The sequence below is a fragment of the Loxodonta africana genome, chromosome 16 (genome assembly GCF_030014295.1).
Source record: "Loxodonta africana isolate mLoxAfr1 chromosome 16, mLoxAfr1.hap2, whole genome shotgun sequence".
Classification (NCBI taxonomy): domain Eukaryota; kingdom Metazoa; phylum Chordata; class Mammalia; order Proboscidea; family Elephantidae; genus Loxodonta; species Loxodonta africana.
In genome coordinates, this window is record NC_087357.1 from 69439829 (window position 1) to 69452754 (window position 12926).

At 50.0% G+C, this 12926-nt stretch overlaps 1 protein-coding gene across 2 annotated transcripts in view; it reads left to right on the top strand.

Annotated features, from left to right (window-relative positions):
- The window catches only part of UNC5B (unc-5 netrin receptor B), a 98389-nt gene extending 90816 nt beyond the window's left edge, over positions 1-7573 (top strand). The window contains exon 16 of one of the 2 annotated variants that reach the window (XM_064269672.1): positions 3349-7573. In XM_064269672.1, the coding sequence (XP_064125742.1) occupies positions 3349-3514 (166 nt within the window). In that variant the 3' untranslated portion in view covers positions 3515-7573. The remainder of the gene's footprint in view (positions 1-3348) is intronic. The other variant, XM_064269671.1, reaches the window with a different exon arrangement.
- The last annotated feature ends 5353 nt before the right edge of the window (positions 7574-12926 follow it).

Sequence of the window (12926 nt, forward strand, 5' to 3'; positions counted from 1 at the left end):
TGTCTAAAAGTGGCTGCTACTTTTCAGTCCCAGCGGGAAGGCTGGCTGAGCGTTGCTAGATCTTTTCATTCTTCAGAAGTCAGAAATCTAGTTTTTTGTGTCAGACCTACCAATTTTTAAAGTTGTTAACTAATTTTAAAAAAAAAAAATTTTAGCAATGCAAGCCAAGCAAACCCCACCTGCTGCGCACATCCAGCAACATGCCTCCCATTTGTGTCCTTCAGGTTAAGTGCTTGCTGAGAGGTCCCGTCAGACACTCAGTGGCTTACAGCCAGCCCTGCTGGACTCTGGCGCCTCTTTCTGATTTCTGCGGCCCCTCCTGGTTTAGGAATCCTAGCTGTGCTCCCCGTGGTCCTCCTATTTGCAGTTTGGGTGCCCATGTCAGGTCCCTAAGAGCAGGGCATTTATTCAGGAATTATTTGCTGAGCACCTACTATGTGCCGGGCACAGTCCTAAGCACGGAGGATCCAACAGTGAACAAATACCACTCCCCCAGTTCCTGTGAATGTTACATTCCAGTGGAGGGAGCCAGACAATAGACACCCGTAAGGTACAGAATGTCAGATGGTGATGAGGGTTGTGGAAAAGAATAAGGCAGGGAAGAGGAATGGGAGAGGGGAAGGTCGCAGTTGTGGACCAGAGGGCCTCACTGAGAAGAGGACATTGATAGAAAGGTAAAAGAGGGAGCCATGCAGGTATCTGGAGGAGGAGCTCATGCAGAGGGAGCAGCCAGTTCAAAGGCCCTGGGGCAGGAGCAGGTCTGATGTCTTGGAGGGACAACAGGAGGCCCTGTAGGTAGAGTGAGCAAGGGGGAAGAGGTAGGAGACCAGATCAGAGAGGTAAGAGCAGGGCCATATCGGCCTTTTAAGACCTTTGGAGTTGCCATATACAAAAAGGGGGAGGGCTGAGGGATGGGGGCGCATCTTAGGCTGGGCTATGCCAAACCTGAGAAGCCTATTTCTTTGAGGAGTATCATGCCCAGAGCACAGCTGTGAGATGATAGTAATAGTAGCCTCAGAACCTGTCTAATCTCGGGGGACAATGTGAACCAAGATCAGCCCAAGGCTGATCCCTACGAGATAGAGGTCAGACATACCTCCACTCTTCAAACTTTTTACCAATTCTGACACCAGCCATTCCCTCCCACGACACTCTCTACTTCTCTGCTGGGTTCAGTAATTTGTTGCAGTGTTCACACTGAACTCAAAGACCATACTCACAGTTAAATGGTTTATTGAGGAAGTAACAGGCTACAATTCAGGGTCCGTATCAAGAGTGTACAACTTAGGGTAAGGATCAGGAAGCATGTGGTCTGGAAGGCTCCCCTGTAAGAGGAGAGCACACCCCTCCCTTCGTCAGTACAGGGCAGCTCTCTCAGCTCCCTTCGGCCGTGCAAGCAAGCAGGCCCTTCTCTCTGCAGAGCACATCCCTCTTAACTCTGCGGGCCTCCTCTCAGGCCCCACAGGACTGGCCTCCCTGTCTTCAGCCTCTCCACTGCTGACTGACCCAGCTCATAGCCAGTGTAGCAGTTTTGTTCAGCTCTCTTAGCAGCATTCTTAGCAGCTGGCTTCTGCCATCACCACTGGCAGAGCTTCCTTCTCTCATTGTCTTCAGTGTTACAGCTCTTAACCTTAGGAGGTTCCTTGCTTTCTCTCTCCGCTTCTCTTTCCTTTTTCCTCCTGCTTCTGTCTACCAACCTCTGAGGGTTTGGCTGCATATATAAGCAAACTCCTTGTCAGTTTCAAAGCATGGCCTTCCCACCAGGATCACGAACTGACCAATCCCCTCTAGGTAGGCCACAGACATTTCATTTGCATACTAGGCTATAGTCACTTAATTTGCATAAATATTTTGACCAGTCCCTGCAAGGTGCATAAAATAGGTTGATCACGGGGCAGGCTGCAGCCCAGTGCTGGATGAAAAGTATCAAACCCCAATTTGTTTACAGTTTGTGCAGGAAGTGTCAATCAGCTTGGACTAAAGTAACAAACCCTTTAGGGTAGAAAACTAGGGCAAAGGTAACTCCTTAGAGTTTAGGGGAAAAATCTCTTAAGGTGTTTTTCCAAAGAACCAAGGGAAAAGGCCGCATAAAGGAACTCATTTCACCACAGCGGCCCTTGGCGGGCAGACTTTGGGAGGCCGCCACGCTTCCGAGGGCCTTCCCTTCCCCCGTTACATGAAATACTGCTTCCCCTGCCCCCATCCCACATCCAGAATAGTGTAAGAGCCAGATAAAGCCGGACACTGACCCTGCGTGATTCCATCAGCAGCCAGCGCCGGCCAATGCCCAGGACGGGGCAGGAGCTCCGTGAGCACTGGCCGAATGAAAGGGTAAACCCCACGCCAGAAGTTCTAGAGCACTTAAAATGCTGGATAGGTATAACGGGAAAAATAACAATAGTATTATCATGACAGCGTTAAAAAAAACTCCAGTTGCTGTCAGGTCAACCCCAACTCATGCTGATGACCCCGTGTGCATCAGAGTAGAGCTGTGCTCCGCAGGGTTTTCACTGGCTGATTTTTCAGAGGTAGACCGCGGAGGCATCACCAGGGTAACGAGTACCCGGGGCAATCTCTAAGTTTGCGCACCCCCCTGCCATCAGGTATCAGGGAGATGGGGTGATTGGCCATCCAGCCTCGTCCGGCACCCCCTTGGACTCGTGCCCAGGGGCAGGTGCCCCCCTTAAGCACCCCCTCACGATGCCTCTGATAGATCACCAGGCCTTTATTCCAAGGTGCCTCTGGGTAGACTCGAACTGCCAACCTTTTGTTTATCAGCCAGATGTGTTAACCGTTTGCGATGCCCAGGGACTCTTTTACACTTTTTGAAAAATCGCTTAACGAAACCTGTATGGAGCAGATGCCATGTACCAAACACTGTAGTCAAAATGGGTAGGATTTATGCAGCTGTCAGAGGCCTTGTTCCTGCATCAAGGCAGTGCATGGGGCAAGACCAGGCAGAGAACGAAGGTGGGAGCAAGAGAATGGAGTGCTGGGTTTGGGCAGTCTCTCCTGGTACCAGTGTCTTTCAACAATAATAATAACAATTATGATGAACAGTGATGATGAACAAGACAGTGCCATGCCAGAGACAGCACTAGATCCTTACTTTATATGTCTGCAGGGTGAGAGGCACCATTCCCATCCTAAAGATGAGGAGATGGAGGGTCAGAGAGGTGCAGTGCCTTGCCCAGGGCTACACAGCTTGGAAGCAGTAGAGCCAGGATTGAGAGCCAGAACTGTGGGATGGCTAGAACCTACTCTTTCCACCTTCCAGGGCTCCCTCCACCTCCAGGCTCCTGAGAGGTGCTGAGTGTTCAAGGAGCCCAATCTTTCTCCCTCTGCCAGGTACCTGAACTACTTTGCCACCAAAGCTAGCCCCACAGGCGTGATCCTGGACCTCTGGGAAGCTCTGCAGCAGAACGATGGGGACCTCAATAGCTTGGCGAGTGCCTTGGAGGAGATGGGCAAGAGTGAGATGCTGGTGGCCGTGGCCACAGATGGGGACTGCTGAGCCTGTCCAGGACACGGGCTGATGGGACCGGCAGAAGGCGGGCACAGGGAGGCCTGGGGCAGCCTCCCAATGGGGACATTCAGCCTCTGCTGCCCCCAGCTCCCAGCTAGAGCGGCTCCTCTCCTCCTCCCCGTGCCCCAGCCCCCAACCACGACCAGCCTTAGAAAATCCATGTATTTTGTTGTCTGAGGACCCAGGTTCCCTCTCCGTCCCCGGCCGGCTCTCTCTGGCCTCAGCCCTCCATGCAGGGACCGGGGATGGAATGCAGGTAGGGAGGGAGAGGAGGTGGCTCTCCGACTCCCCAGCCTCCGCCCTGGGACTTCCAGTCACAGCTTTCCGTTTCACTCCATTTTCTTCCCCAGTTGCTGATTTCTCCCTTCTCCCTGAACCCCCTTCTCCTTCCGCACCATCTTGCTCTTTCAAGAGTTGAGTACAATTCAGACAACCTGCTTTCTCCTGTCCCAGAGGAAAAAAAAAAGAAAGCTTCAGACCGCTAATAAGGCTCAAAGAAGAAAAACACCAAAACCACAAGGGAAAAGAAAAACCCAGTTTCTTAGGAAACGCAAATTATTTATTATCCAGATATTTGGATAAGTCCTTTTTAAGAAAAAGAACATGAAAAACAACACACACACACACACAAAGATAGAAGACTCTTTTCTGGAGTGGATGAGAGTGGGCATGCACGTGGTTCTGGCCAAGAGTGAGTGTGTGTGTGTGTGTGTGTGTGTGAGGGAGAGAGAGACTGAATAGGGAACACATTGCTACTAATGAGTTCATCTTGTACTAAATTCTGGCCAGGCCTCAGTTTCCCCAGTTGTACAAGGAGTAGGTCAGACTGGGTTTTAGCTCAGTACCCTGTTGCCCTCTAAAATCTTAAGTTGACTCTGAATTTGTGAAACAAAGGAGCACTGTGGGCTGCAGTGGGGCCCTCCCTCCTGTAGCCTCAGGCAGATGCCCTCAGGCCCCTCCGGGGACACCAGGGCTCCGGGGCACCCAGGCTAAGCACTGCAGTGGAAGATGTGGCCGGGCCAGGTCACCTCTGAGCCAGAGGGAATGCTTCCAAGGCCATGGCTTGATGGCTCTTCGTGGGGCTCGAGCAGAGATGGGAAATGGGGGGATCCTCAGGGACACCTCTCTCCTAGGGTGTCCACAGGGAGCCAGGAACCCTTCCCCCACCCAGCAGCCTCTGGATCAGATGGGCTGGGAGGTTAGAACAGTTTCCTAATGCTCAGGAATCCGGAATCCGCCCCTCATGGGCTTCAGTTTCTGTAAAACAGGAGGGTTGGATAGAGGGGGGCCCCTCTAGCCGCAGGAGGCCGAGCTTCCTGGACTCAGGTGGGCCTTGAGGAATGAATTAGCAGTCAGCTCTGTGTGGTGGGAGGCTGAGAGGTGGGTGGCCTGGGGACAGGGGATGGAATGCAGGTAGGAAGGGAGAGGAGGTTTATAGCCCAAGAGTGGAGGAGGAAGGATGGAGAGCTATTTTCCCTGCTCTGATCTCCATGGGCACCTCCCTTTAATCCTCTTCTGGTCCTCCCGGTTTGGGAGATCTTGAAGTAACTTTCTGAATGGGACTGCTGGGTTGCCAGAGTGGAAGGGCTGGCAACCCAACCAGCCTGTTTCAGAATGTTCTGAGAGGCCAGCAGGGTCCAAAGTATGTGGAGGTGTGAACCTCCGTCCATTTCCAGGGGCAATAGCTGGACCGGGATCTACACCTGGCACAGAGGACTCACGGCAAGGCGAGTGCCAGCTTTCCAGCAGCTCTGTGAGCTGACCCCACAGGCTTGCCCCAGCAGGCCCCTGAGCCGCTTGTGGGACCAGCCTGGGCACATCCTGCCTTTGAAAGTCTTCTCCTGAGAGTAGGGTGGGTTTAAAGCCACGGTCCCAGCCAGCGTCCCTGCCTGGCTTCCCTACCATGGGCTTGCATGTTTGTGGGCGTTCTCACCACTCATCCAGCCCCGGGAGCAGGGCCTGGCTATGGGCGACCTGCCAGGAAATTTGAGGGAGGATTCCTTCTATCAGGGCTGCTGGATGGGCCAGGCCTACACTGGGGCTGGGACCTATCTGGGCCCCCACCTTGGACAGAGGCATCACGCCTTCCCTGCCAGAGATGCCCTCCCCTGTGGGCTTGGCCTCTGGTCACTTTACCTGAGAGTTGTGAGTATGGCTTTGGGCCACACCAGGAGGGGCTTTACTGGTGCCATTCCTGTCACTGACCTCTGAAGATGCAGGCCAATATGCAGCCTTAGGTTCCGAAGACTGGGGTTGAGTCCAGCTTTTCCATTAATGAAACGGCTGCGTGACCTTGGGCATGTCGTTGCCTTCTTGGGCCTCAGTTTCCTTTTTATACTGAGGAGGCCCTGTGGCTGCTGTCTGAGCACCTCTTGGGTTCTAATACACTGTGATTCTTGGCTTCTGAAGGGAACCCTAATAGGTTTCCCCCAAAAAAGTTGACCACGGCCTGCCATAGCCCTGCCCTCCCCAACCCCATTCAGACAAGAGCTCTTGGGGGTGGTGAGGACTGGCCAATCAGCCATGGTCCATTTCCAATCTGATTTCCAGAAATTGTGTACCAGGGTCTGGAGCACAGAACCAATTGGCTGGAGCCTCCTGGGAGGGTTCAAACTGTCCAGCTTTATAAGGAAAACACGGAAAGGTGTTCTGACTCCATCGATCTGCCAGACTGCTGTGACTGCATCCCCACGCGCCTGCCTCGGCGGTGGGGTTAGCAGTTCCTCCTCCTCCTCAGAACTGAGAGTCAGCCCCTGGTGTGCACCTACGTGGGCTTCAGGAACTGCTGACTAGATGCCTTTGGAGGCGTTCAGGCCCCGCATGTTTAGGTCTCTCGTCTCTGGAGTGTGTTTGCACATGCATTTTTGTGTGTGTGGTGTGTGTGTGTGTTTGTGTGTGTGCTTGTCTTGTGGGCACATCAGGGTGCTTGTCTGGGACCTTGTGAGTGTTCCCACATGTGTGGGGTGTGTGCATCCCAGGTTCGGGTGCCTGGAGTTGGTGCACCAGTGTCCTGCCCTCTGAGTCCACAAGGTCAGTCAGTGTATCTTCTACGTGCCTCTCCCTCTGCCTTCCCCTCTTGCGACGCCCCAGGCTCCTGAGTTGGGTGGCAGGAGTTCCCCAGAAAATGTGGGGGACACTCCCCATCTCCTGGTCAATCCAGACCCTCTGGCCCCCTACCCTCAGCCCCAGGCAGCTGAGCCAGGTCCCTTAGCTGGCCCTTGAGGGGAGGTGACCAGGAGCTTGGGTGCAGGGAGAAGCTTTCCTGGGGGGCAAAGGGCTGGACCCCTGCCTGGGCCGTGGACATGGTTATATGTCCGGGGGGTACAGGGCTCCAGGGATGGCCCCCAATCCCACTTCCGTTTATTCTGTAAACTACAACCTGTAAATAACGTTTAGCATTCCTATTGTAACAAAATTAATTTTTATGAAATAAATTATATTTCCTAGTCTAATAAAAAAAAAAAGAAATCCAGGTTGTATTCTGCTGTGTTCTTGGCTGCCTTTATATCAGCAATCAGGAATAACCTTCTGGCCCTTCCCAGAATTCCCACAGGGGGACAGTCACTATTGGTTCAAAGCTCTGGACCCCTGAAGGTGATCATACTCAGCTGCTTCATTTTACAGAAGAGCCCAGAGAGGTCTCAGGACTCTTCCATCAACACACAGCAAGTTAGAGCTGGGGCTGGGACTGGGTCCTGGTCCCTGCTCCCTGGGAAGTGCTCTCAGTGCATAAGCAGTTATGCAGTGTGCTAGGGGTCAGTCATTTGAGTCTGCATGGGCTAGGTGATGGGAGGGGATGGTATGCAGAGACAAAACCCCCAGCATCCCTGTCAGCCTCCAAGGAGTTTTGGAAGGTGTATCGTGGTTGGGCCTGAGGCTGAGGGGTCAGTTCACCTCAGAATCCTGCAGGCAGAAAAGGAATGATGGGCTGGCTGAGATCGTGTGACTTGGGGCCCACGGCTACCCTGCACGGTTGGGCAGGTTATGCACTGGGCAAGGGCACCACATCTAAGGGAAGAGGGTATGCCATTTCCAGATTTTAGATTGTGTATCTACTATATCTCCAGCAGATGGCAGCAAAGGGTCCTGTCCTAATAAATTTTGCCACAAATGCAAGGAGCACCTTTTTCTAATTTGCACCAAGGTGCCATATGACAGGTGGTCACCTCTGACCCGCGGACCGCAGGTCCCCCCGTGTGAGTTGAGTCAGGACACAACATTTCTTAGGGCACATTCCCAGCTCCATAAGTAGATCCCGTGGTCTCCTGAGTTTAGTGTGAGGGCACTCTGGCCCCTCCTGGAAAGTCAGTGGCCGTCTGCACTGTAAAGGCTCTGAGAAGGCCCGCATGAAGAAGCTGGACTCCTTGTATTAACAAAGGGTGTCCCAGATGTATTTGGCCTTGGAGTCGTCTTTCAACCTGCTCTCACCCTGAAGCATGTGATGCCCACAGGCCCCACCGGCTCTGACTTTCTGGGGTCTGTGCCCAGCATCACCGAGCCGTCCCCTTGGGGGTGGGAGCACTCTAAGGACCACTTCTGAGCCTGGAAGTACCAAGACAAGGGAAAGCCCACATCCCTCCTCAGGGAGTTAATGGCCTAGTGGGTGGTGGGACGGGGAGGACTGGGCAAGCAAGGCACACTTGCACACACAGCTGCACACACTCACAGGCTCAGGTTTCTATTGCTCTCTGGAGACCCAGAGTGCCTGAAGTGGGTCAGTCAGCGAGGACTTCCTGGCAGAGGCAAGTTTGGAAGAAGGATTTGTAGGGGAGAAGAGGAAGAGGACAGCACCCTGTGTGTGTGTGTGTGTGTGTGAAGAGATGGGGGTTGACTTAAGAAAGGAGCAGCAGCCCAGGGAGGGGGTGGGCAGAGTCAGGTGTGGAGGCAGCTATTTCATTCAAGTACCCCCTCACCCTTTTTATATGAGAGACTGACTTGATTTGTAAACTTTCACCTAAAGCACAACCAATAATTTTTTTTAAAAAGGTAGCCCCCACCCATAGGCAGGCAGACTGTTTGGGACCCCCCAGGAGTCCAGGGTTCTCACTCGAACCCCCTCATCCACCCACCAGCTAACCGGGCAAGGCATCTCCTTGCCATCTGTCCCTTGGTAGGTCACCTGAGCATAACTTGGGCAGCAGGTGGGGTGCAAAGAGTTTTAACCCGAAAAACACGGGAACTGGGTTCAAGTCCTGATGCTGTGTGTTCTGGGGGAGTCACTGTCCCTCCCTGAGCTTCAGTTTCTTCATAAAATATGGGGCTTGGACCTCCTGCTCTGTAAGGGGCCTCTGTTTGGTGTGATTCTGTAATTTAGGGTCCTGGTTCTAGGCAGAGGTGTGGAAGCCCCACCAAGGGGAACCTCCTCTCTGCACAGGCCCGGGGTGGGTGGGGGACAATCAGGAGAAGGTAGAAGAAGAGTGGTCCTAACCTTCTGGCAGCCCAGTGAGGTCCTGGGTCTGGCTCTGCCGGAGCAGGGCAGCAAGATGACGCAGCTGGCTCACGTGACCCCAGCCGGCCAGCCTGGCATGGCTTAGCAAGCTTTAGGCCATGAGCTGTTGTCCATGAAGGGTTACTGGGTGGGAGGGGACAGCCCTCCACTAAGGGGCCATAACCAACTGAAGCCAATTGCCATCAAGTTGATTCCCACTCACGGCAAACCCCTGTGTGTCAGAGTAGAACTGTGCTGCATAGGATGTTCAATGACTCTGGCCTTTCAGAAGGCCCATGTATCTGTCAGTTTGTCGTACTGTGGGGGCTTGCGTGTTGCTGTGATGCTGGAAGCTATGCCACCAGTATTCAAATACAGCAGGGTCACCCATGGTGGACAGGTTTCGGCTGAGCTTCCAGGCTAAGTCAGACCAGGAAGAAGGACCTGGCTGTCCACTTCTGAGAAAAATGAGCCGGTGAAAATCTTATAAATAGCAGCAGAACATTTTCTGATATAGTGCCGGAAAATGAGCCCCTCAGGTTGGAAGGCACTCAAAAGACAACTGAGCTGCCTCCTCAAAGTAGAGTCAACCTTAATGATGTGGTTGAAGTCAAGCTTTTGGGACCTTTATTTGCTGATGTGGCACAACTCAAAATGAGAAGAAACAGCCGCAAACATCCGTTAATAATCAGAATATGGACTGTACGAAGTATGAAACTAGGAAAATTGGAAATCCTCAAAAATGAAATGGAATACATAAACATTGATATCCTGGGCATTAGTGAGCTGAAATGGACTGGCATTGGCCATTCTGAATGGGACAATCCTATGGTCTTTTTTTTTTTTATGGTCTACTCTGCTGGGAATGACAAGTTGAAGGGGAATGGTGTCGCATTCATTGTCAGAAAGAACATTTCAAGATCTATGCTGAACAAAATGCTGTCAGTGATACCCATATGCCTGCAAGGAAGACCAGTTAAAATGACTGTCATGGATCGAAATGTGTCCTCCCCAAAACATCTGTCAGCTCGGCTAGCTCATGACTCCCACTAGTGTATGACTGTCCACCATTTCGTTATCTGATGCAATTTCCCTATGTGTTGTAACTCTTATGACTAGGATGTTAATGAGATGGATTAGCGGCATCATCATATTGATGAGGTCTGGAAGATTAGATAGTGTCTTAAGCCAGCCTCTTTTGAGATACAAAAGAGAGAACCGAGCAGAGAGAGATGGGGACCTCATACCACCAAGAAAGCAGTGCTGGGAGCAGAGCACATCCTTTGGACCCGAGGTTCCTGTGCTGAGGTGCTCCCAGACCAAAGGAAAGCGTCACAAGGACCTTCTCTCCAGAGAGAGAAAGCCTTCCCCTGGAAGTGGTGCCCTGAATTCAGACTTCTAGCCTACCGGACTGTGAGAGAATAAACTTCTCTTTGTTAAAGCCACCCATTTGTGGCATTTCTGTTATAGCAGCACTAGATGACTAAGACAACAACTGTTATTTAAATTTACACACCAACCACTAAGGCCAAAGATGAATAAATTGAAGATTTTTACCAAATTCTGCAGTCTGAAATTGATCAAACATGCAATCAGGATGCATTGATAATTACTGGTGATTGGAATGTGAAAGTCAGAAAGAAGAATAATCGGTAGTTGGAAAATAAGGCCTTGGTGATAGAAACAATGGCAGAGATCGTATGATAGAACTTTGAAAGACCAACGACTTCTTCATTGCAAATACCTTTTTTCAACAACATAAACGGCGACTATTTATACATAGGACCTGGCCAAATAAAATACACAGGAATCAAATCGACTATATCTGTGGAAAGAGGCGATGGAAAAGCTCAGTATCATCAGTCAGAACAAGGCCAGGGACCAACTGCAGAACAGACCATCAATTGCTCATATGCAAGTTCAAGTTGATGCTAAAGAAAATTAGAACAAGTCCACAAGAGCCAAAGTACGACTTTGAATATATCCTACCTGAATTTAGAGACCATCTTAAGAACAGGTTCGATGCGCTGAACACTGATGAAGGATATCATGCATGAAGAAAGCAAGAGGTCATTAAAAACACAGGAAAGAAAGAAAAGACCAAAATGAATGTCAGAAGAGACTCTGAAGCTTGCTTTTGAAAGTTGAGTAGCTAAAACGAACAGAAGAAATGATGAAGTCAAAGAGCTGAACAGAAGATTTCAAAGGGCAGCTTGAGAAGACAAAGTAAAGTGTTATAATGACATGTGCAAAGATCTGGAGTTAGAAAACCGAAAGGGAAGAACACACTCAGCATTTCTCAAGCTGAAAAAACTGAAGAAAAAATTCAAGCCTCGAGTTGTAATACTGAAGGATTCTATGGGGAAAATATTAAATGACACAGGAAACATCAAAAGAAAATGGAAGGAATACACAGAGTCACTATATCAAAAAGAATTGGTCAACGTTCAACCATTTCAGGAGGTAGCATATGATAAGAACAGATGGTACTGAAGAAAGAAGTCTGAGCTGCACTGAAGGCATTGGCAAAAAACAAGGCTCCAGGAATTGACAGAATACCAATTGAGATGTTTCAACAAATGAATGCAGCACCGGAAGTGCCCACTCATCTATGCCAGGAAATTCGGAGGACAGCTACCTGGCCAAAGGGCTGGAAGAAATCCATATTTATGCCTATTCCAAAGAAAGCTGATCCAGGCGAATGCAGAAATTATTGAACGATATTATTAATATTACACACAAGTAAAACTTTGCTGAAGATCATTTCAAAAGCGGCTGCAGCAGCATATCGACAGGGAACTGCCAGAAATTCAGTCCAGATTCAGAAGAGGACGTGGAACGACGGATGTCATTGTTGATGTCATATGGGTCCTTGGCTCAAAGCAGAGAATACCAGAAAGATGTTTACCTGTATTTTATTGACTAGGCAAAGGCATTCGACTGTGCAGATCATAACAAATTATGGAGAACATGCCAAGAATGGGAATTCCAGAACACTTAATTGTGCTCATAGATCAAGAGGCAGTCATTCAAACAGAACAAGGGGATACCGCGTGGTTTAAAGTCAGGAAAGGTGTGCATCAAGGTTGTATTCTTTTACAATACTTATTCAACCTGTATCCTGAGCAAGTATACAAGAAGCTGGATTATATGAAGAAGAACACAGTATCAAGATTGGAGGAAGACTCATTAACAACCTGGGATATACAGGTGCCACAATCTTGCTTGCTGAAAGTGAAGAGGACTTGGAGCACTTACTGATGAAGATCAAAGACTACAGCCTTCAGTACGGATTACACCTTAACATAAAGAGAACAAAAATTCTCACAACTGGACCAATAAGCAACATCATGATAAACAGAGAAAAGATTGAAGTTGTCAAGGATTTCATTTTACTTGGATCCACAATCAACACCCATGGAAGCAGCAGTCAAGAATTCCAATGATGTATTGCATTGGGCAAATCTACTGCAAAAGACTTCTTTAAAGTGTTCAAAAGAAAAGATGTCTCCTTGAAGACTAAGATGTGCCTGACCCAAGCCATGGTGTTTTCAGTTGCCTCATATGCATGCCAAGTCTGGACAATGAATAAGGAAGAGCGAAGGAGAATTGATGCCTTTGAATTATGGTGTTAGCGAAGAATATTGGATATACCATGGACTGCCAAAAGAATGAAAAAATCTCTCTCGGAAGAAGTACATCCTGAATGCTCCTTAGAAGCAAGGATGACGAGACTACGCCTTGCATACTTTGGACATGATATCAGGAGGGATCAGTCCCTGGAGAAAGACATCATGCTTGGTAAAGTCGAGGGCCAGCAAGAAGAGGAAGACCCCAAATGAAATGGATTGACACAGTGGTGGCAACAATGGGCTCAGGCATAACAACGATGGCGAGGATGGCACAGGACCGGGCAGTGTTTTGTTCTGTTGTGCATAGGGTCGCTATGAGTCAGAACCGGCTCGACGGCAC